Raw genomic sequence first — 25991 nt, forward strand, 5'->3', positions numbered from 1 at the left:
TTCCTCCCTAGGGAGGAAAAGTAAAAGTGACGTCATGGTATTTCATTCATGAAATATAACTTATTGACATCTATTTTGACATCATATATGTACAACATCTATTTTCTATTACGTACGTTCCTATACTCTTTGGAAAGAAATACAACTTCAGATGAAAGTATAAATAACTTAAATGAAAACATAATTAGAGCCATTGAAGAAAGTCAACGAAAAAACTGCCCAAAAAAGAAGAGAGATGAAAAAATAAGCCCAGAAACTAGAGAACTAATCAAAACGCGAAGTAAAATGAGAGGAAGCGAAAATACTGAAAAAAGTGCGTTAAGAGACATCAACAAGAAAGTGTCAAAGGAAATCAGAAAAGATCTAAGGAAGTATAAAACTCAAAGCATCCAGAAAACCATAGAAGAAAATAAAAGTTTGAAAGTTTTACGAAGGAAATTGACCAACGGAAAATGCGAAATACATAAATTAAAAAATAAAAACAGCGAAATAACATCAAACAGAGAAGATTTACTAAATATCGTAGAAGAATTTTATTTGGAACTATATAGGAGCCAAAGGCTGAATCAAAATAATCTGAGGGAAGCGGTCTCAAAGAAAATGATAAACCAAGGCTCCGAAATACTACCAGAGATAACCACTAGCGAAATCCATCAAGCACTGAGAAAAATGAAAAATGGAAAAGCACCAGGTGAAGATGGAGTCGTAATAGAGGCCATTAAAAACGGAGGCCACATTCTTATAGGTAAAATAAAAAATCTCTTCAACTTATGCCTTCATCAAAAGTCGATACCTGAAAAATGGAAAAACGCAGTAACAATACTTTTGCATAAGAAGGGAGATAAGACGGACTTAGAACATTATAGACCCATTAGCCTGCTAAACCACTTATACAAACTCTTTACAAAAGTAGTGACATCAAGAGTAGAAAAGAAGCTAGATTTTTACCAGCCAAAAGAACAAGCTGGATTTCGATCAAACTTTGGGACAAACGACCATCTGCAGGCAGTCAAGTTACTAATTGAGAAGTCAATAGAATATAATAAACCCCTTGTCCTAGCATTCGTGGATTTTCATAAAGCCTTTGACACGATAGAGCTGGATAGCATTTTAGAAGCTCTAAATGAATGCCGCATTGACTACCGTTACAGTACACTCAGCTATAATATTTATAAAGAGGCAACAATGAGTGTTAAGTTACATGATAAAACCAAACAAATAAGCATAGAACGCGGCGTAAGACAAGGCGACACACTCTCGCCAAAACTATTCATAACTGTTCTGGAATATGCCTTTAAGATGCTCAACTGGGACAATAAAGGGATCAAAATAGATGGAGAAAAGTTAAATCATCTTCGTTTTGCAGATGACATAGTACTTATAACTGATGACCTAGGAGAAGTAAAGAAAATGCTAAATGAGTTAGACGCTATCTGCTGGAAAATAGGCCTGAAAATGAACTTTTCTAACACTAAATTTATGACTAATCTGATTCCTAGCGGACAGCTGATTATACGCGAACAAGAAGTAGAACTAGTGGAAAAGTACATTTACTTGGGTCATGAAATTAGAATTGGCAGAGATAACCAAACATGCGAAATAAAAAGAAGATTAACTCTTGCTTGGGCAGCCTACGGAGCTCTGAGAGACATATTTAGGAGCAGTATACCGATCGGTTTAAAAAGACAAGTGTTTGACCAATGTGTGCTACCGGTAATGACATATGGAGCAGAGACACTGACTCTAACCAAGGCAACAGCGTCGAAAATGCGGGTTGCTCAAAGGCGCATGGAAAGATCCATGCTGGGCGTAACTCTACGGGATAAAATAAGAAATGAAGATCTCAGACAAACAACCGGTATCGCAGATGTTGTAGAACGTATCACCAGGCTCAAATGGAACTGGGCAGGACACGTCGCCAGGCTGAAAGATTCCAGATGGGCACGAAGGCTGATGGAGTGGAGACCAAGAGAAGATAAACGAAGTATAGGAAGGCCGCCTACACGATGGACAGATGATATCAGGCGGATTAGTAAAAACTGGCAAAAATCAGCACAAAACCGTGAAGTGTGGAAACAATTGGGGGAGACCTATGTCCAGCAGTGGACGTAAATTGGTTGGATGATGATGATGATGACGTTCCTATACATTTTAACGTTTATTTATAAAACACTCTGTATTTTGCAGAATGGTAAAAAACAGTAAATTGCTATTTTGATTTAACGTTTACATTATTAATTTGACTTATATTTGACAGTTGACAGTTATATTGTATGTACTTGTTAGTTTTAGTTCTAATAAATTTTGTTAATTAGTTACATAAATAAATTAAGTAAAAATGAAAAAATGACTTGTTATTTGAGGAAGGTGGAAAAACCATATGTATAACATGGGAGTAAAGTGCCTTTTCCTCCCTTGAATGATTACTGCCCTCCGCTACGCGTCGGGCAGTAAACTTCATTCTCGGGAGGAAAAGTAGCACTTTCCTCCCTTGTTATACAAATAGCTATTTTCATTTCGAACAATATTTTTTTAGATACTTCTGAGCAAAAAAGCTCTCTTCTTATTTTTCTATAAAATTGATTGTTGTCGAATTATATGCGATTAAAAATGCGAAAATAGCCATTTTCAAGTCTTAATATAACAACTCGATTAAAAATCATTATTATGAAATTCAAAAAGTGACCAAATCAAGTTTCAAAGCCCCTCTTCAAGGTCCTGAAGAGATTTTTGTCATTATTTTATTACAAAGCTGCTATTTTTAATTATTAACAATTAGCGCTATAGTCCAACTGTATTATCGCCCCCATTAGCGAAACTATTTCGATTAGATTTTTTTGCACAAACTTACTCAAAAAGAGGTCCTTATCACACATCCACAGGTTGCCGGGCGGTGTCGTGGTCGAAAAACTGTTTAAACAATTTTTTTTAAACAAATTCACAAAAATAATTTTTTCATTGCGAACGATTTTTTTTAGATGATTTGGATTATTTTGAGCAAAAAAGGTCTCCTGTGATTTTTCTCTAAAATTGATTGTTGTCGAGTTATATGACCATTTTCGTATTTTCCAAATTTTAAATCACGTATAACTCAACAACAATCAATTTTAGAGAAAAATCACAAGAGACCTATTTTGCTCAGAATGTCCCAAATTGTCTTAAAAAAAAATTGTTCGAAGTGAAAAAATTATTTGTGTGAATGTTAAAAAAATTGTTTAAACAATTTTTCGACCACGGCACCGCCCGGCACCCTGTGGATGTGTTATAAGAATAAGTTTTTGAATAAGTTTGTGCAAAAAAATCGAATCGGAATAATTTCACTAACGGGGGCGACGATACATCCTGGATTATAGCGCTAATTGTTATTAATTAAAAATAACAGCTTTGTAATAAAATAATGACAAAAATCTCTTCAGGGCCTTAAAGAAGGGGTTTGAGACTTGATTTGGTTACTTTTTGAATTTTATAATAATAATTTTTAATAGAGTTATTATTAAGCCATGAAAATGGCCATTTTCGCATTTTTCAAATTTTTAATCGCATGTAACTCAACAACAATCAATTTTAGAGAAAAATGACAAAAGCCCTTTTTTGCTTAAAATGGCCCAAATTATATAAAAAAAATTGTTCGAAATGAGAAAATTATTTTCGTGAATTTGTTTAAAAAATGTTTTTTGACCACGGCACCGCCCGGCACCCTGTGAATATTTTATAAGGACCTCTTTTTGAGTAAGTTTGTGCAAAAAAATCGAATCAGAATAATTTCGCTAGCGGGGGGGCGACGATACTGCCCGGTCTAAGTGTATAAACGAATGGTCACTAAATAAAAAAAATAGAATAACCAAATAAGTCCAAATGGGGAAGACCCGTGTGATCAAAAAAGCAAGAGATAAATCACCAAACGGCAGAAGTATCGGACGACCGCGCAAAAGATGGAGTGACAACCTTCCATAGAGGTATCAATCTGCCAATGAACAAGCAGAATTGTTTATAAAGAGGAAGAAGTATAAAACTATATAAATAGAGAAAAAATTGGACTACGGAAAAGAAAAAGCTAACAAATGTTTCGAATAGTAATAAGAACGGTATGAGTTTCAAAGGAAAGATACAAAAAAATGATAAAACAAAACATAAAATTTTATTTGCAATGTTGCAATTTAGTGATAGAAAAATTACCTGTTCCTTAAATATAATAGCTTCTTCTGGGAAATACTGGCGAAAATATTCGTAAACTTCATCGGCGGTCCAATGAGTTGCGTCAGGAATAGACGGATCAATGCCGCTGTTTTCATCTTCGTCCTTATTGCTTCGGCCAGAATCGGACTGAGCATCGCCATCTGGAGATTCTGGTCTTAATGTGGTCTGCGGGCTCAAATGGGGTGGTGTTGGAGAAATTGATGGAGAATTATATTGTGATGGTGATGAGTTTCCAGAATTTGATGATGTATTATATTCTAAAAAAATAAAATAAAAATTAAATTACAGAACTAATATTTACCTACTTCTTCTATCGAAGGTGGGAAATCATCATGGCTATGCAGATCCTGTTGACTGCACTACTGCATTCAAGCCATTCCCAGAAGTTCTTAAGCCAGGATATTCTTCGTCTTTCCACATTTGGTTTTACTCAAAGTCGGAGAGATATAGGCGGAGTTTGCTCGTGGTAAGTAATATGGACAAACTACACCCGGGTGCAAAAAAATCGATCCACTTAAAAATTTGGTCATTTTTGATGCTCGAATTTCCTAAACCTGTTGTCCGATTTTAGTGATTTTTTTACCATCTTATAGCATTATAGAGTGATGAGCGCGCTAATAACCGGCAAAATAGCACAAAAGATGGAAAACGTATTAAGTTGTGAGATAAAACGAAATGATACTAGTCAAGCTGGGAAATTTAGCGACATTCACTTATAAAGACTATAGCGTGATAAGATGGTAAAAAATGCCCCCGCACCGATCAGCGCCGCTACTTATGTTTTCGATAAAGGATATAAAATTATGCCCTCATGCAAATTTTTAGCTTCCCAGAGGCCCTAGAACCTCTTAAATCGAGAAAAGAAGAATTTTTAGATTTTATTTTTTTGTGAGCGCAATTTTAACTTAAAAAATCTAAAAAAAATTCAAGAAGATGTATATTTTAAATACAAAACAGCCTGATTTTTTTCAGATTTTTGTAATAAAAAATGAGCCAAGCAAAAATTTTTGAAATTTTCAAAAAAATTTTAGGTTATGTAAATATGATTTGGCCAACTTTTAAATAGTAATTTTTTGTGTATTTTTTGTAGTTCTTTTGAATGGCAGAGGCAGAATTTTTAATATCTGAGCGGAAAGAACGAAAAAATTGAAAAAAACCATTTTTGGCTGTCTCGAGATGCATCTCGGGACAGCCAATTTTAGGATTTAGGATCCTGACTACAACAACTGAAAAAAACACTAAAAGTGTGAATTTTGTCATAAAATTTGGTATGTGGGCTTATAATAATATTTGGAACAGCTTTTCCAAATAATTTTTTTCGATATCTCTAACGCGAAGCAAATCGAATCGCATATCGAAAATTCACCCTGTTTGTGGATTTGCAGTAGACCGCGTTTAAAATTTAAATTTCAGTTGACTATTTTAAAAATTGTGAACCGTCAACCTGTATGACTGACTGTGCCAAATTTCAAATCTGTATATATTTTGATAGCCGAAATATAGGGGTGTCTTCATCTTAAATGCGACACACTGTATATTATCAATTTGATAATTTATTGCAACTGATATAGTCGTATTCCTTATACCTAGATTCAAAATATACATTCAAAATACTGACTAATTTACTAATTTTATCATAAACAATTCAAATTGATTGCATTGAAGTATTGAACCAATTAATGTGTAATAATATTACCAATTAATATACAGAGTGAGGTTTATGTACGGAAACCCTCAATTATCTCGGAAACTATAGTCCCTATACCTAAAGGTCATAATTTCGGAGTTATTACTACATTTATTAAAAAAAATTAACAAATTATAAAAATCAATTTTTTCGGCCCGTTAGACATTATTTTACGTTCTTTGGACCATTGGGAACAAAAAAGTTCTTTTGTAATTTTTCTTTTAAGTTAATCGTTTTCGAGTTATAAACAATTTCAAACTGAAAAAAATCGAATAATGACGATTTTCAAGGTTCAAAAACACAAATCAAAAATATTATTTTTAAAACTGCCCAGTACATAAATTCAAGTTCAAGTCTTATTTTATTAGTTACCAATAAGTAATTTAAGTTTGTTTCATTCTAAAATATTGTTTTTTAGTTGTTAATGCAGTCCGATCGCCCGTCCTCTCATATGCGCTTCACTAACAATTATTAAAAAGCAATGTTTTAGAATAAAAAGGGCCAAAAAATTTTATAGCGAGCCCCTAGAAGAGGGCTTAGCTTGAATTTGGGTACTTAGCAGTTTCAAAAATAATAGTTTTTATTTGTGTTTTTGAACCTTGAAAATCGTCATTATTCGATTTTTTTCAGTTTTAAATTGTTTAGAGCTCGAAAACCATTACCTTAGAAAAATTACAAAAGACCTTTTTTTCCCAATGATCCAAAGAATGTAAAATAATATAATGTCTACACGGGCCGAAAAAATTGATTTTTATAATTTGTTTAAATTTTTTTTTTAAACACATGTAGCAATAACTCCGAAACTATGGCATTTATGCATAGGGAATATAACGTGAAAAATAATCAGTATTTCTTAAGGACTTCAAAACGCAAAAAAATAAGAAAGTTCATTAGATTTCCAGAAAAACGAAAGATCTGACAACAATGTAATTAACACTATAATATCGGCTGCATTAGAAAACCCCTACCCACCAAAACCTATAAAAATCGTGCAAGATGTTTCCGCGATAATCGAAGGTTTCTATACATAAAACTCACTTTGTATATTATAATTATTATAATAATATTATAATAATATCGTCGGCTTACTGCCAAAACCCACTAACTCCATTTTTAAAATTTTGAGAGATCTACTTTTTAAACTTTAATTTGAAATTGAAGATCGACTGAATTTAAAAAAATTATTTAAGAACTGAAAAATATGACAAAAATATTTTTCAGTTCTTAAATATTTTTTTTAAATTCAGTCGATCTTCAATTTCAAATTAAAGTTTAAAAAGTAGATCTCTCAAAATTTTAAAAATGGAGTTAGTGGGTTTTGGCAGTAAGCCGACGATATTTAGTAATACGCATTAATTGGTTCAATACTTTAATGCAATCAATTTGAACTTTTTATGATAAAATTAGTGAATTAGTCAGTATTTTGAATGTATATTTTGAATCTAGATATAAAAATTACGACTATATTATTTGCAATAAATTATCAAATTGATAATATACAGTGTGTCGCATTTAAGATGAAGACACCCCTATATTTCGGCAATCAAAATATATACAGATTTGAAATTTGCCACAGTCATACAGGTTGATGGTTCAAAATTTTTAAAATAGTCAACTGAAATTTAAATTTTAAACGCGGTCTACTGCGAATCCACAAACAGGGTGAATTTTCGATATGCGATTCGATTTGCTTCGCGTTAGAGATATCGAAAAAAGTTATTTGGAAAAGCTGTTCCAAATATTATAAGCCCACATACCAAATTTTATGACAAAATTCACACTTTTAGTGTTTTTTCAGTTGTTGTAGTCAGGATCCTAAATCCTAAACTTGGCTGTCCCGAAATGCATCTCGAGACAGCCAAAAACGGTTTTTTCAATTTTTTCGTTCTTTCCGCTCAGATATTAAAAATTCTGCCTCTGCCATTCAAAGGAACTACAAAAAATACACACAACAATACTATTTAAAAGTTGGCCAAATCATATTTACATAACCTAAAAAATTTTTGAAAATTTCAAAAATTTTTGCTTGGCTCATTTTTTATTACAAAAATCTGAAAAAAAAACAGGCTGTTTTGTATTTAAAATATACATCTTCTTGAATTTTTTCAGATTTTTAAGTTAAAATTGCGCTCACAAAAAAATAAAATCTAAAAATTCTTCTTTTCTCGATTTAAGAGGTTCTAGGACCTCTGGGAAGCTAAAAATTTGCATGAGGGCATAATTTTATATCCTTTATCGAAAACATAAGTAGCGGAGCTGATCGGTGCGGGGGCATTTTTGACCATCTTATCCCGCTATAGCCTTTACATTATATTGATTGTTTCCCATCTTTAGACGTATCGGACGAGTTTGGCAACTGTCAATGTCACAGTGACAGTTTTAGTTGACATAGTCCTCTGATACGTGTAGAGGTGGGAAACAATCAAAATAATGTAAATTTATAAGTTAATATCGCTAAATTTCTCAGCTCGACTAGTTTCGTTTCTTTTTATCTCACAACTTAATACGTTTTCCATCTTCTGTGCTATTTTGCCGGTTATTAGCGCGCTCATCACTGTATATTCATTAACATTATCACTGTAATAATATTGTTGTTAGACAGGTAAACTGTCATTGTATACTGGGTGTACGAATCAAACTGTGTTTTTTCTCAAAGTTCGCATCGCCCTGTGGACTATTCTAACATTTATAAAATACTGAAATTAAAACCCAACTATAGCCCCATTAACATTCTGTTTTTATGTTCATTCGCTTATGTTGGATAATCAAAAAGTTAGGTCCTTTAACAACTGGCCATGTTCGTCATCAGTACAGGGTGTTTCTAAATAAGTGCGACAAACTTTAAGGGGTAATTTAACATGAGAAAATAAGGACAGTTTGCTTTATATTCATATGTCCGCAAACGCTTCGTTTCCGAGATACGGGATGTTCAATTGTTACAAACTGACGATTTATTTATTGCTTTAAAACCAGTTGAGATATGCAAATCAAATTTGGTGGGTTTTAAGACGTAGTTATTGCACATTTTTTGACATGCAATTAAGAATTTATTATTCACCATTGGCGTGCATACGGGTAATATGATCGGTCATAATACCCGTTTGCGCGCCAATGGTGAATATTAAATTCTTAATTGTATGTCAAAAAATGTGCAATAACTACGTCTTAAAACCCACCAAATTTGATTTGCATATCTCAAATGGTTTTAAAACAATAAATAAATCGTCAGTTTGTAAAAAATTTGAACATCCCGTATCTCGGAAACGAAGCATTTGCGGACATATGATTATAAAGCAAACTGTCCTTATTTTCTCATGTAAAATTACCCCTTAAAGTTTGTCGCACTGATTTAGAAATACCCTGAACTGATGACGAACATGGCCAGTTGTTAAAGTACCTGACAGGTACTTTACTCAGGTCTTCTTAACAGAATGTTAAGAAGACCTGAGGCTGTAGTTGAGTTTTAATTTCAGTATTTTATAAATGCTAGAATAGTCCACAGGGTGATGCGAACTTTGAGAAAAAAAACACAGTTTGATTCGTACACCCAGTATACAACGACGGTTTACCTGTCTAGCAACAATATTATTACAGCGATATTGTTAATGAATAAGGCTATAACATGGTAAAAAATGACAAATCGGAAAACGGGTTTAGGAAATTCGTGACATCAAATTGACCAAATTTTTAAGTGGATCGATTTTTTTGCACGTCGGTGTATATGGGGATATGTTGAATCGGTTGTGTACATGACTTTCCCCTACGGGCGGAAACCAGAGTGGGGGAAATAAGTAGGTCATGACGTAACTAAGCAAAATCTCCAGGAACGGACAGCTCCGTAGGGGACAAAGGGGTGGCGGGCGGGGGGTGAATATAAAAATTATAAGGGGTTTTTTGTGACGCTCATGTTCGAGATAGTGCACCAAAATTTGGGAATAAGTAGATCATGTCGTAAATAAGCAAAATTTTCAGGGACGGAACGCTGAGTGCTGGACAAAGGGGTTGGGGCAGGAATGAATATAATAATTATATGGGGTTTTTTGTAACGCTCATGATCGAGATAGTGCACAAACATTTGGGAATAAGTAGATCATGACGTTACTAAGCAAAATCTTCAGGGGCGGAACGCTGCATGGGGGACAAAAGGGTGGTGGGCAGGGGTGAATATACAAATTATAAGGGGTATTTTGTGACGTTCGCCCTTATAATTTTTATATTCACTCCTGCCTACCACTCCTTTGTCCCCCACGCAGTGTTCCGTCCCTGGAGATTTTGCTTAGTTACGTCATGATCTACTTTCCCAAATTTTTGTGCACTATCTAGATCACGAACGTCACAAAAACCCTTATAATTGTTTTATATACCCCGTCCCACCCCCCTTTGTCCCCACGCAGCGTTCCGCCCCTAGAGATTTTGATTAGTTACGTCACGACCTACTTATTCCCAAATTTTGGTGCACTAACTCGATCATGAGCGTCACAAAAAAAAATAGGAAAAACCGCGACTTTGACCCCTTATAACAACCCTCGTCGCCCACTCTGGTTTCCGCCCGTAGGGGAAAGTCATGTACACAACTAGAGATTTTGATTAGTTACGTCATGACCTACTTATTCCCAAATTTTGGTGCACTAACTCTATCATGAGCGTCACAAAAAAAAATAAGAAAAACCGCGACTTTGACCCCTTATAACAACCCTCGTCCCCCACTCTGGTTTACACCCGTAGGGGAAAGTCATATACACAACTAATTCAACATATCCCCGTATAGTTTTTAAGAGCATGAGAAAACCAAAACCAAATACATTGAAAAACGTGAAGGATAAGAATGGAACCATACTTACAAAAGAAAATGAGATTATGGAGAGGTGGAAAGAATACTTTGAAGAACTCCTGGAAGTGGAACAAGTAGAAGGAGATAAGATAGAACAAAACATAAATCAACACACTCCACAAGAGCAACAGGAACAGGTGGGAAATATAACACAAAAAGAATTAACAAATGCAATCAACAAAATCAAGATAGGAAAAGCTCCGGGACATGACGATATAACTGCAGAAATGGTCAAATACATAAATGAAGAAAGACAACAAGAATAGACTGGCAGATAGGCATTATAACACCATTGTATAAAAAAAGAAGATAGCAAAGAATGCTTAAACTATAGAGGAATAACACTTGGAAGCACAGTAGGAAAACTTTATGCTAGTATACTAGAAAACAGGCTAAGAGAAAAACTAGAAAATACCTTTGAGGAGAGCCAGAGTGGTTTCAGAAAAGAAAGAGGGACGAACGATCAGATTTTCATAATAAGACAAATAATAGAAAAAGCTCTTAAAACAGAAAAAGAAATACATGTATGTTTCATAGATATGCAAAAAGCTTTCGACAGAATTAAAAGAGAAGATATTTGGAAAATACTAGAGAAGAGAAAAATTGAACAAGATCTAATAGGATGCATCCAGAGTTTATACGAAAAAACGAAAAGCTATGTAAGGACAAGAAATGAAAAATCAAAAGTATTCGACAGCAACATTGGATTAAAACAGGGTTGTGTCCTGAGCCCACTACTCTTTAACCTAGTACTTTTTTTTTATACTTTAGATGACGTATTGAAAGAATGCAAACACAAATAGAGAAAATATAATGTAGGATATTGAAAGTTGAGAATGATACAAATAACAGAACTATGCTACGCAGACGACCTGGTGATCATTGGGGAGTCAGAAAAATAATTACAAGAAAATATAAACATATTGTATGAACAGCTAAAAATCAGAAACATGAAAATAAACAAATAAAAATCAAAACAATGATAATTGGAAGACAAAAAGGAAAACATGAAAATAGAAGTAGATGGCAAACAACTTGAACAGGTAGACAGATATAAGTATGTGGGGGTAATGATAAACAGGGATGGAAAATTAGAAGATGAGATAAATGAAAGAATTGCAAAGACTGATAAGCTGTACAATATTATTAAGAGTAACTTTTTAAAAAAGAAAGAAATACCTAAGAATATAAAAACGGAAATAGTAAAAAATATTGTGAAACCCACTCTAACCTATGCCTGTGAATCTTGGAAAACAAAAAGGCAAAAGAATACACTAATAAGCACAGAAATGAGATTTTTGAGAACAATAGAGGGGAAAACAAGGAAAGATAAGATTAGAAATCAAACCTTTAGAGAAAATCTGAAAATACACCCAGTTACAACAACAATCGAACAAGGACAACTAGATGGCTCGGACATGTACTGAGAAGAGGAGAAGAGAAAATAGTAAGACAAATATATGAAGCGAGAGATATGGGAAGAAAGAAGAGAGGAAGACCAAGAAAGACGTGGACAGAAGAAGTGAGGGAAGCGGCCGACAAAAGAGGAATAAAATGGGAGGAAACAAAAGCATTGGCCATGGATAGAAGGAAATGTGGAAGAGAACGACGGAGAACCTAACTCCGTAATAACTCACACCGAAAGGTAGACGAGTTCTGGATTAAGTAAGTAAGTACGTCATGACCTATTTATTCCCAAATTTTGGTGCACTATCTCGATCATGAGCGTCACAAAAAAAATAATAAAAACCGCGACTTTGACCCCTTATAACAACCCTCGTCGCCAACTCTGGTTTCCGCCCGTAGGGGAAACAACTTTCTCCTGTAAAGTTTAAATTTAAGTATGTGTTTGAGTAAGTCATTTAGAAGAAATTTGTACAATAACAGGCGATTCTGAAGAGCATAAGACCTTGCCAGGCGAGGGGAAAGATTAGGGGTTTTTCCTAAAATTATTTTTTTTACATCAAACAAAGTTTTTTTAGGTTTTTTGAATCATTCCAAACAGAAAAGGTCTTTAGTGACTTTTGTCTTAGGTTAATAGTTTTTGTTATATGTATAAACGATTAAAAATTTTGAAAATTGCGAAATCGGCCATTTTTAACCCTAAATCTGACATTTAACTAAAAATTTCAATGTTGGCAAGGTAGGTAGATATTCTTTAGACATTGATTGATGAAATCCCGAAGGGTTTTTTGCAATACAATATCGAAAACCCCTTTGTTTTTTAATTGCTAATCAAGCGGTCGCGACACTGTAGTATAAATGAGGACGTTTGAGTTTGCATAAATTCACTATCTCGAGAATGGGCAAATTTGAAGAGAAATCCTCAGACAGGTCGATTTTTATTTTTAAATTTGGACTTTTTGGCATATATATAATACTAGTGACGTCATCCATCTGGGCGTGATGACGTAATCGATGATTTTTTTAAATGAGAGTAGGGGTTGTGTGATAGCTCATTTGAAAGGTTATTTAATTATCTATTCAGTAATATAAATTTTAACATAATTATTTATACAGGGTGTACAAAAATTTTTTTTCTTCTTTTTGTCTAAATTAATTTAATAAAAAAAATTTTTTTGTTCACCCTGTATAAATAATTATGTCAATGTTACTGAATAGAAAATTAAATAACCTTTCAAATGAGCTATCACACAACCCCTACTCTCATTTAAAAAATCATCGATTACGTCATCACACCCAGATGGATGACGTCACTAGTATTATATGTATGCCAAAAAGTCCTAATTTAAGAATAAAAATCGACCTGTCTGAGGATTTCTCTTCAGATTTGCCCTTTCTCCTAAAAAACCTAAAAAAAACTTTGTTCGATGCAAAAAAATAATTTTAGGAAAAACCCCCAATCTTTCCCCTCGCCTGGCAAGGTCTTATGCTCTTCAGAATCGCCTGGCATGGTACACATTTCTTCTAAATGACTTACTCAAACACATACTTAAATTTAAACCTTACAGGAGAAAGTTTATTTTTCCCCTAAACTATGCACTTTTCGATTCACCTGGTAGATACACGTGCAGGGCTGATGCCTGCCAGGTCATGGTTTTTAGGCTTGGTGTGATATGAATTATCACTATACAAATTTCTAGCCTTACAGGAAGACCGTTAGTCGGAGGGTTCACTAGCTGTTAGACTATCTATTCAGGTCTTCTACTTTATACTTTCCTCATTCTTCCATAAGTTCAAGAATTTCTACTGAATCTTTACCAAAAGATGTTAAATTAGAAACTATTACTGTAACCTCCAGCTAGAAAGAGCCAATACCACACATGTTTGGTAATAATTATATTAGTAGTTTGGGTTCAACCAGGATGAAAATGAGACGCTGCACTGGAACTTATTAACAAGCCCGCTCTTAAATGGTTTTTTATCGTTATTTTGTTGTCCTATCATATTTTATCAAACGTTAAATGTTATTAAGTGTTAAATTTTTCTAAAAAATAAAAAAAATGTAATATAATTCCGTTTACCAACCTGAAGCACTTTTTCGACTGAAAGAATTAACATTTGACTGAATCTGATTGATCTTCAATTCGTCTGGCATTTGGCAATTTATGCATGACCATTTTTGTCCCTTTGATATTTTTTCTATTATTCTCGGTTGATGGCAACCAGCATGATATCCATCGGCGCAAACTGAACAAACTGTTAAACTTCCCTAAAAAAATAAAAATTTATTGTAGAATGCACGCGTAAAATCGATAGTGATTAGTGCGCTAAAACAGGGTTGACGCGATCCAAGTTGCATCCAAGTGTACTTAGTCCAAGTCAACTTGGACGCTGCGCGCGCTACTTGGAAGCTACTTTGATCGTGTAAATTACTTGGACGTCAAATAAAATAACCATTTCAAAGATGGCGAAAGTGATTATGGAGGGTATTCAAGTGGTTGCTGACTGCTGATATGTTAATACATGAGCTTGAGATCCAGAAAAAAGAAATAAAAAAGAAAAAAAGGAAAATTTGAACTCTTAATTGGATACGTGAGGCGTTTGGAGCTTCGTCTAATTTTCTAAGTGAAGTAGTAAAAATGAAGATTAAGATACATTTAAAAACCATTTAATAATAACTACCGAATAATTTGAACAACTATTGCAAATGGTCAATCCAAAAATTTAAAAAGTTGATACAAATATGAGAGAAAAAAAAATTGTATGAACATGTGCATAAATCATTAAATTATCATGTAGTGTAACTCATGTAATGTAACGTCAAGTAACGGATATTTGTACCGGGTGTCCCAATAAGAATGGCTCTCGGTCATATCTCAGGAACCGTTTATAGTAGAGCTTTGAAATAAAAAATTTTATAACAAAAGTTGCCTCAGGAAAAGCCTGGAAATTATTTTCATAATTGTGGGACCACCGCTAGAGGGCGTAATTGAATATTAAAAATTAAAAAATCTAAATTTTACGAAATTTTCCTAATGAAGGGGCACTGGAAATCCGATCGTCGGATTCTTCATAAAATTCTACGCATATTTGATTTGACAAGTTTAGGTCTACCTCTGGAAATAAGAGGTGGGGGTGAGTGGGAACCTTGTTATGAAAAACTGGCTGTGAGTCCGGTTCTGCTTAATCAAATTTTGCAAACTTGATCTTGTTGAAGACAGATTTTTTTCGTCAATGTAAAAGTTATGATTTCGAGCCAACTTACTGAGTAATATGCCAGCTAGAAGGCGTTATTTAATTTTTTTTTCAGAAATCTAGTGTTCCTTGGAAAATATTAAATACAAACATGCATTTTAATACCATTTTACAAAATTAGACAAAATTGGCAACAGAATAGCGAAAACCGCATGTTAATACCTTTTTTCTATCTCGAGATATCTTACAAAACGTGTAAATTTAAAAACATAACTGTTACTGTCACCGGTAAACGAAATAATTCATTAAAAGTAGTGTGCTATGGAAACAACAAAGAAACATTTTCCAGCTGTCAACGTATATTAGGTCTTTTCAACGCTTCTCATTTGTTTCGAGCCTCTTCATATCTCGTATATTAATATTATACACGGATTATACGGCATATGACAGAGGCTCGAAACAAATGAGAAGCGTTGAAAAGCCCTATTACAAAGAAATAAAAACAACTATTTAGTGATGACATAAACGTTCAAATTTTTGCCCATCATTTTCGTTGCAAACATTTACTCTTTCAAGAGTAGATTGAACAGCAGTCTCAATTTCTGTCTCGATATGCTTTGAATGGCGTTTAGTATTCTCTGGATAATGTATTCTAGAGTAGTGTATGATGGGCAACAATTTGAATATTTAGGTCGTCACTAAGTAGTTCTTTTTGTTCTGTGTTATATTTAATTTTAATAGTATTGTTTCTCTTTATATTGTTGTTTAAATTAATTATATTTTTATACGTTGACATCTGGAAAATGTTATTTTGTTTTTTTCCACAGCACACTACTTTTCATTAACTTAGTTTACCGGTGATAGTAACAGTTATGTATAAAATTTACACGTTTCTCGAGATATCTTGGGATAGACAAAAGGTATCGACATGCGGTTTTCGCTATTCTATTTCTAATTTAATCTAATTTTATAAAGTATGATTAAAAATGCATACTTGTATTTAATATTTTCCAAAGAAAACTAGATTTCTGAAAAAAATTAAATAACGCCTCCCAGCTGGCTTATTACTTATTAGGATGGTTCAAAATTATCACGCTTACATTGAAGAAAAAGATCTGTCTTCAATAAGACTCAGTTTTCAAAATTTGATTTAGCAGAACCGGACTTACAGCCATTTTTTCATAACAAGTTTCCCACCCACCCCCACCTCTTATTTGCAAAGGTAGAGTTAAACTCGTTAAATCAAATATGCGCAGAATTTGATGAAGAATACAATAATCGGATTTGCAGTGCCCCTTCATTAGGAAAATTTTGAAAAATTTAGATTTTTTTATTTTTGATATTCAATTACGCCCTCTAGCGGTGGACCCACAATTATGAAAATAATTTCCAGGCTTTTCCTGAGGCAACTTTTGTTATAAATTTTTTTATTTCAAAGCTCTACTATAAACCGTTCCTGAGATATGGCCGAGAGCCATTCTTATTGGGACACCCGGTACATACATAACAATACACAAAGAACCTATAAATAGACCAGGGCATTTAGCACTAAAAACACCTGAATAAATAGGTTTTACAGCACCTAGACACTTGCAGTTTTTTGCATTATGTTCAGGATGACGTCAGGAAAAAAGTCTACTATTCAAAAATGGGCGGAAATGCATAATTGCACTGTAAAGTGCATAAACTGCATCCAAAATTGCATAAATATAAAAATAAAGTCAAAATCAGTACACTAAGGAACAAAATTTATTATTTGGGGGCTTTTGGGGTCACTGAATACGATTACGCCATCAGAACTGACCCCCGGATCACCTGGTGCCCAAAGTCACGGCAAGAGACGTCATCTTCTGGAGTTTATTCATTAAATCGATGCAAACGGATTACTCACTGGTAGATTTATTGGTATCTTTTTGTTTTTCAACACATCACTGAGTCTTCCTACTGCTGTCCAAGTCATTCGGATTCTTCTAGTTATCTCTGCCGTTTGATTCTGTTTGCCTGTGGGCTTTGATGTCATTAAATCCATGACGGGCACATCTAATTGTTTGAATTTTAGTTTACCATATATGTGAAGAGCTTATCAATAACATTTAAAAGGATAGGAAATAAGTATATCACAACAACATTCAAAAACAACCAATACATTGAGATATATCTATCCAAAATCAAACTTAACAGGTTGACTGCCATGAGAATCAGGACGTGATGCACAGGCAATATAACCGTGAGAATCAACAATAATTGATTCTCGCTTGTATGTGTATACAGTGATGAGCGCGCTAATAACCGGCAAAATAGCTCAAAAGATGGAAAACATAATACATTGCAAAATAAAAAGAGATGAAACTAGTGGAGATGGAAATGATCGTTATAATCGTCTAAAATAACATTAAATTACATAGTTTCCCACCTTTAGACGTATCAGAGGAGTATGACAACTGTCACTGTGACAGTAGAATTTTATAAAATACTCCTATCACAGACGTTTAAAGTCTATGCAATTTAATGTTATTTTAATATACATATTTAACGATCATTTCCACCTCCACTAGTTTCATTTCATTTTGTTTCGCAATTAACATGTTTTCCATCTTTTGCGCTATTTGGCCGGTTATTAGCGCGCTCATCACTATATACAGGATAAAATAATCACAGCTGGAAGGAACTTTTTTTCACTATTGTGGCAGCCAGTGCGTTAACACATAAAAGGGATCAAAGAACTGCATCCAAAAAATTACCTAAGACTGCAACAATTTCTATGTGGAGGAAACTGCAAGACCAATAGGTCTCAGGAATAAAAGAGCATGAAATACATCCAAAATATGAGCACAAGGCACAGAGTACAGTGGAAAGATGTATCAGTAGTCATGAAAGAAACAGACATGAATAGGAGAAAAATCAAAGGAGCTCTCATCTTACTTAAGGCCATGTGATATTTTTTTCACTAACTATGTATCCAGTGATTGTAATAGTTTATATGTACAACAAAAACTAATACTCAATCGAGAAAAGAGGAAAAAGTGATTTTTTAATAATATATTGTTACTATGGAACGCGTACAATTTTGAACATCTTTAACAACAAAATACTTGGATCACAGAATATATTATCCTGAAGTATTCACTGCTCGGATCTTCCACAAATAGTACACAATAAATAACTTTTTATTAAGTTCACGTCTTAAATCAATTATTTATCAAATACACTATGTATTAACATTATTTAATCAACAACTCAAAATATTCCCGATGCCATGTCAAATATTTAAGATTGTCACTGATTGTCACTGTCTGACTGACAATATGCTGACAATATTCTATTGCACTGAGTGCGTTGTAAGACAAAGATAGATTTGGAAATTATTAGCACGGACATTGTGTTCATTTTTTTCGAATCCTGAAAAAACCAATAAATATTTTTGAAAAATTTAAACGCATAATGAAAGACTAAATTATTACCGAAGGCCGAAAGTCCCTTAGAATAAATAAAAAGTTTATTTTGAATGAGATATTTGAAATTAAAATCACACTAAATGTTCTCTTAGTTGTCAACTTATTAAAATAAAAAAAAATTTATATATATATAGAAGTTCTCAGGGACTTTCGGCCCTCTGTAAGAACGTAATCTTTCATTCTGCGTAGTGATGTGCCGTGGGTATTTACCCGATGGGTAAATATATAAATTCCGGGTATTTATCGGGTAAATACCCAAAAATATATTTGCCCACCCAAATTTGGGTTTTTTTCTTTTTTTTTTCAACCTTAACTTTGTTTTTAAGATTTTAAAAGCTTGCAAGCAGGCAACCCGCATTTCGTCACACGGTTTGCGTTGGCTGTAGGCCTGCCAGAGTAGACAAAGCATACAAAAAGAATAAAATCAAATCTAACCTCATTTTTTTCAAATATAAATTTTCAAAATAAAATCAAACCTAACCCAAGGATGGGCTATGGGGAAAAGAATTTGTGTGGATTTCTGCAGCATCAGTATCGCCATTGGTATGGTGGAAAGGGATCTGTAAAGGTAGTCGTCTTTCGGAAGTTGCTGTTCGCATATTATCAGCTCCAGTTAGCTCTGCAGCAACTGAAAGATCGTTCAGTACGTTCAGTTGGATCAACAATAAAAAACGTAATCGTTTGACAAACACTAGGGCTGGGAAAATTACATATTTGGCTCACAACTGGAAATTACTACACGAAAACGAAAAAGCGAAACATGAAATTGATGAATTGACAAAAGGCAAGCTGAAGAGTCACCAAATCCAAATAATGACTATACTGACCTTAGCGATGATACTAGCCATGATGAGGGTGAAAATGAGAGTGAGATTAGTGAGATGGATATCCCGTATAGAGATGATAGCTCAACAGCTAGTGAGAATGAGAATCTCAGTGATTTAGATCTTAGTATGTAATATGTGTTAATGTTTCAATTACTTGAAATTTTTCTTATTTACAACTAATTTTTTAATAAAAAAAACCCATATAAATACCCAAATCGGGTAAAAAGCCGGTAAAAACCCTGGGTATTTACCCAAAATATATTTACCGGGTATTTACCCATCACTAATTCTGCGTTTAAATTTTTAAAAAATACTTATTAGTTTTCTCAGGGTTCGAAAAAAATGAATCCCCATTTGAATAGCATTGCAGCCGAAAATACGTACCCATCCCCTTAATGAAGAAAAATGTGTAGCAAACACATCAGCAGAATTTAAAAGAATGCAACTTAAATTAAAGTAAATTGTTCCTAATACATATTATGCAAGAGAATCAGATACTTAATATTAAATACTAATGAATTAAGACAATTTACTTACAGAATTTGAGGTCTCAAAACAAACCACACAAGTTTTGCAATGTGGACACTGCCAGGTGTTGTCCGGATACATTTTTAACATCATATCTTCCCCATTTAAACAACTAAAATGAGCTAAAACATAATATATAATCAATTACATCACACAGTATATACATTACAGCAAAGTCATTAAACTGTTGATTGCAGGATGCATTAACATGTTTGCAGGACTATTGTTCTTATCACAAATTAAATTTGAATCCCTCTAAATCTAATGTACAGTTCACCACATATAGCTGAAAGTGTGAAAATAACTACGATCATGATACGCATTCGTCAAACGACGGACCTCGCACTCGCACTGACGGTCCAGACCGTTTGTATGTGCGTTCTCACTTCATTGTTAGCGCAGGCAGTGGGAATTTCACACTTCCAGCTATATTTGGTGAACTTTACTATCTTTTTGCAAAACTTTTCATAAAATTGATTTTTCTTATGTTACTCATCACTCATATACAAAAAGTATGTAGTTATAAAGATTTTGGTGTTATATTTCAGTGTGATTTATCTTTTGGTGAGCATGTAGAATATATATCTGCTAAAGCACTGAAACAGCTTGGATTTGTTAAAAGACATTCATCTGATTTTAACAACTTTTTTTTAACATGAGTTAGGTACCGTCCAGTGACGGTTCTCTAAGTATTATTGTGATAGGTCGTCTGGCCATATTCTCTTTAGTCTTCTTTCAGCAAGTGGTTGGGTGAATAAATTATTTATCAATTCGTTGGTGTGATCAGTGGTGCGATTTTTATATTTTATTGAACGATTTTTTATTAAGTCCTTGATTAGTGGGATGTCCAGATCATTGTGAAGTGTCTGGTTGGATACGTACCATGGAACTTTACTTATCATACACAGTATTTTGGACTGAAATGTTTGGAGTATTTGAAGGTTTACTGCAGCCCCATAGTTCCATTCCGTATGACCAAACTGGTATAAGTATAGCTTTGTACAGAAGCAGTTTATTTTTTGTGGTTTTTAACATGGACGTTAAAAACCACAATGCTACACAAAATAAAAGCATTCGCACAGTTCCAATGTGTGTTTCGCACAGTTCCAATGAAGATGTTCTTCAAATGTTGAATTCAGAACGTCTGCTCATAAGCATCATAAAGAGGAGAAAAACAGAATACTTCAACCATATAATTAAAGGACCTAAATACCATCTGCTTCGCCTTATAATACAAGGAAAAGTGGAGGGAAAGAGATGGATTGATCGAAAGAAACTTTCATGGCTGCGTAATATTAGACAATGGTGTGGCTGCACAGTAGAAGAATTATTTCGCGCAGCAGCCGATAGAGAGAGATTTCAGGAAATTGTAAACATGATGACGGTCAACGTCTGAATACAGACACGGCACCTAAAGAAGAAGAAGAAGTTTATTTTCAAGAGATAACTGAGACCTCTTGTTAAATAGCCAGTTCATATTTTTTAGTTTAAGGTCTAATTGTTTACGTTTAGTTTTAATGTGCGTTTTCCATATGAGTTTTTCATCCAGATGCAATTCCAAGTATTTGACAACTGGTTTGATGGGAATCGGAGTATTATTTATAGAAACTTGACATGTAGATTTTCTGGTTGTAAAAGTAATTTGTACTGATTTGCTGGCATTAACATTTATTTCCCATCGCTTGAGCCAGTTTTGTAATTGGTCTAAATGATTTTGTACTTTTTGTGATGCTACATTAGGGTCGACATCCACTGCTAAAATTCCCGTATCATCAGCAAAAGTAGCTAAGAAGGTATCATTTCTGGTTGGAACGTCGGCTATAAATACCAGATACAGAAATTGGCCAAGAACGCTACCCTGTGGTACGCCAGATTGGATGATGTGGTAATTTGACAAGTTGTCTTCAATTTTGACTTGGAAATATCCGTCAGTAAGATACGATTTTAGAATAAAGTATAGTTGGTCTTTTAGGTGTAATTTCAGTTTATAGAAAAGACCTTGATGCCATACCCTATCAAATGCCTGTGTTGAATATCGAGAAACACTCCGCGCAAAACTTTTTCTCTTCAAGATTTTAATAACTTGTAGACATTGAAGTTGCTGTTTTATTCTCTGGTTAGGTCACATCTAGAGTACTGTTGTGTTGTTTGGTCACCTTACACTTTGGTTGATACTGAAATACTTGAGAGAGTTCAGCGTAGGTTCCTCATGTATTGTTTTTTCAAACTTTTCATTCCTTATTCTTACACAGGTACGCTTTTGTTAACTGATTACTGTTCTTTGTCTTCTCGTAGAGAGATTTTAGATTTTCGGTTTGTATTTAAACTTTTTAAAAACTTAATGGATTGTCCTGAACTCCTTCAAGATTTAACGATTTATGTTCCACCTAGATTTCTTAGAGCTCATTCCACTTTTGCTTTACAAGCACACCGAACCCTTTATGGATCTGGTATTGGCTTGGTCAGATTGCTTATGCTGGCCACTCACTTACGGATATCGAAGAGGCCATGGCATGCAGGCCAGGATTGAAGGCCGTTATTTGAGTAGTTAAGTTAATGAACTGCAGTTGAGACGCCACACACATGCAGTTTTGTGATCGAGCGTGCCAACGCCTTTACGAAAACTGCGTGTATGTGGTGATTTTGGCTTCAATTAACCGCCTGTCAGTCGCTCGGCCTCTTCGATATCCGTAAGTGAGTGGCCAGCTTTAGGAACACTAGCAGCTTACTAGCTAGGTGTAATGTAGATATTTTCAATTCTTCCTTAGGCATGATTGTTTATGTAATTTACATTTTTTGTATCTCTTTATTGTAATTGGTATTTTAATGTATTGTTTTTTTTTGTAAATGATTGTAACCGTTAATAAATAAATAAACTATAGTTTATTCCAATAAGCTGTGCACCAAATATAAATAAACCCAAAAATTTTATGATCTTGACAAATTTCGAAAAATGACGCAAGGAGCTCGACTACCCTTGAATCTATAACTCTGAGATAAATATAAAGAGTATCTTATATATCTTACCTTTGTTACTACATTCTCTACAAGCCACCAAACGATCACCCTTTCTGTTTTGAATGTGACAAACTGAACAAACACCATGTTGGTCTCTGCCATTACTAGAAGTCCTTGACTCCGGACGGTTTTCTCTACTATCCTCATTATAAGTTAACTTTGCTATTTGCTTTTCTATCGTTGCTTTATTCAAAGAGCCTACAGGACGCCCTCTTTTTTTGGGAACATTATTATCGGATGGATCAAACACTTTTTTTGCTCTCTAAAAATATATTAAACATAAATACATTATTGATGTAGATGATCATAAATAACACTATTACATCAATTGTCATAGACGACAGAAGGTTTAAATAATTGGTCCCTAATAAGACACGACTCCAAGTGCCACACCTTGGGCAATTGCATTGGCTTGTCAGATAAATTGGGTAAGAGTAACTAGATATAGGGAGATCACCAAGTGATTGCCACTATATGCAATCTATTTACTGGCAAAAGCTGGTAAGGAAGATAAAAAAGCGGCAAGCAGGAATCAACAAATGGTTTACAGCAGAATAAATGACAAAATACAATGTGGATACTCATCATGGAGGTTACATACCAATATTAAAAATAAATAACAGCTTTAAAAATGTAAAACTACATGGAATGTAAAAAGCTGTTCTAGAAGACCAAGACTCAACATTATTGAAATGGAAGATTGCAATGCTAAGCTGCATGGTAGAGTGGGGGAATATATTGGAAACTATGCCCTTGGAACCAGAAAAAAACAGCGAGATCTAGTAGTTCAGTTCTGCCACACAGTGGTTCCAAATGCTGAAAACATGGTCATGGTAAAAAAAGGTCCCTATCTAGGGATTTTTATGTTTACTGTTGTTTTCTCACACTATCGTAGAGTCATAATATTGTAGGTATAAGGATTATACTGAAAGTGAGCCAAGTGAGTGAAAAATAATGTATATGTTACAGTAAGTATGATTAATTGGAAATTATTTTATTAATTACCGGTTACTAGTAATACAAACCAAATAGCTAAGTAAAAGTAATAAATATGCCAAAATTATTCACATCGACCGGTAATTATTAATAAATCCCGGATTAGAACAGTAAATGTGATAAATTGCAATACCGTTAAGTGCGTAGAAGCTTGCGGAGTGTAGGGAGGTTTATTAGTCACTGTGACATACCCAAGTTAAATACGGCGCATAGCGCATACACAGAGTTAGTCAATCTGTAGTCAGAATCGGCCACTGTGTAATAGACTATTTAATGTATTAAATACATAAGGCTAAAGTAGGATTAAAAACATCCTTACCTCCTGCTACTTTATCAATAGCAGATCATTCTGATGACGCTGATGGTGGAGCAAAGCACCCTGGTGATATGAAACTCAATAGTTCAACCGAGGATTCCCAGTTGGCGAATATTGAAGATACTGGTAACACTAACAGTCCAATAGAACATAATGCGTGTGAGATAATTGCTGTCAATGAGGAAGACAATGCCAGTATTGGCGTTAAAGAAAAGGAGGGAGACGAAGAAGATGGCACTGCAATTGACAAAACTTCAAAAAAAAATTCAGAAGACTCGGCATCTTGCTAAACAGTCACTTGTAAAATAATCTGACATAATGTTAAAGCATTCTAATAATAGATTCCCTGTTGAAAAAGTAGGTCAAAGTGTTAGAGTGCGAATTCCAGAAGTTGATAGAGCTAAAGCCTATAGCCGAAACATTATTGCCATTATTATTTCTGTTATAGATGAAAAGCTATACAAACTAGGCAATAAGCATAGTATTTTGAACCAACTTAATGCAAGAAACGAATTTACCACCTGCAAGGGAACACTTATTTCTGTCAATTAAGCGCCTGATACTGAAATAAGTCTCAGTGAATGCGTTGTAAAGATTCGAATTTAGGCAGTCAAGGAATACGCCACTGCAATTATAGTGGGCAATACAATTAAAAATGTTGCAAACGCAAAAAATTAAGCGTTTTTTGTAATACTAAGTTCCACAACAGCCTTTCCTATAAAAACAAGTAATTATAGTCTAGTAACTTAAAGCCTAATGCGTGTGTATGAGTTTGTTTTTACTTATAAGGTGTCTAATTGAGTTTTTTTATTGGTAAATTCTGTTTAAGTGTTTAAATTTAGTATCAAATTTCATAAATAAACAAATAGTGAAGCCCAAAATGCGTTTTTATTACATTAACCAGAATTGTTAGGAAAGTATTAATAATAACCGGTAAATCTAATTATAAAGGCATTATTAATCACATTAACCAGCTGCTACGGTTATTATTAATATTTACCGGTAATTATTAATACAGACCGGATTTATCACAACAACCGTAACATATACAGTGAGCACTTAAGGTTGGAATATATTCATTTTCTCGAGAATGGACGATTTTGGAAAAAAATCCCAAAACAGGTCAATTTTTATTTTTAAATTACGACTTTTTGGCATATATATCATACTAGTGACGTCACCCATCTGGGCGTGATGACGTAATCGATGATTTTTTAAATGAGAATGGGGGTCGTGAGATAGCTCATTTGAAAGGTAATTCAATTCTCTATTCAGTAATATAAACATTAACATAATTATTTATACAGGGTGTCAAAAAAATTTTTTTTTGGATTAGATTTATTGACAAAAAGAAGAATGTATGTAATTTATTTAATTCAAAATGAATTTTACTGCTCTCAGAAAACAGAAAAAAATGTTTATTTGAAAAATGATTATGGCTTTTCGCTTAAATTAAATGTTTAAACTGTCACGAGGCTGGTGGGTGGCTGCTTTAATATTGAATTTAAGCAAAACACAATATTTATTTGCCAAATAA

The 25991-nt window shown here is 33.9% G+C and overlaps 1 protein-coding gene across 1 annotated transcript in view; it reads right to left on the bottom strand.

The window, feature by feature from the left end:
- LOC114327236 (uncharacterized) overlaps positions 1–25991 on the bottom strand; it is a 51933-nt gene that overhangs the window by 19350 nt on the left and 6592 nt on the right. The window contains exons 3-6 of the mRNA XM_028275781.2: positions 23152–23404; positions 20134–20246; positions 14205–14388; positions 4177–4454 (exon numbers count right to left, since the gene is read on the bottom strand). Coding sequence (XP_028131582.1) covers positions 4177–4454; positions 14205–14388; positions 20134–20246; positions 23152–23404 — 828 coding nt within the window. The remainder of the gene's footprint in view (positions 1–4176; positions 4455–14204; positions 14389–20133; positions 20247–23151; positions 23405–25991) is intronic.

The sequence above is a fragment of the Diabrotica virgifera genome, chromosome 4 (assembly GCF_917563875.1).
Source record: "Diabrotica virgifera virgifera chromosome 4, PGI_DIABVI_V3a".
NCBI lineage: Eukaryota > Metazoa > Arthropoda > Insecta > Coleoptera > Chrysomelidae > Diabrotica > Diabrotica virgifera.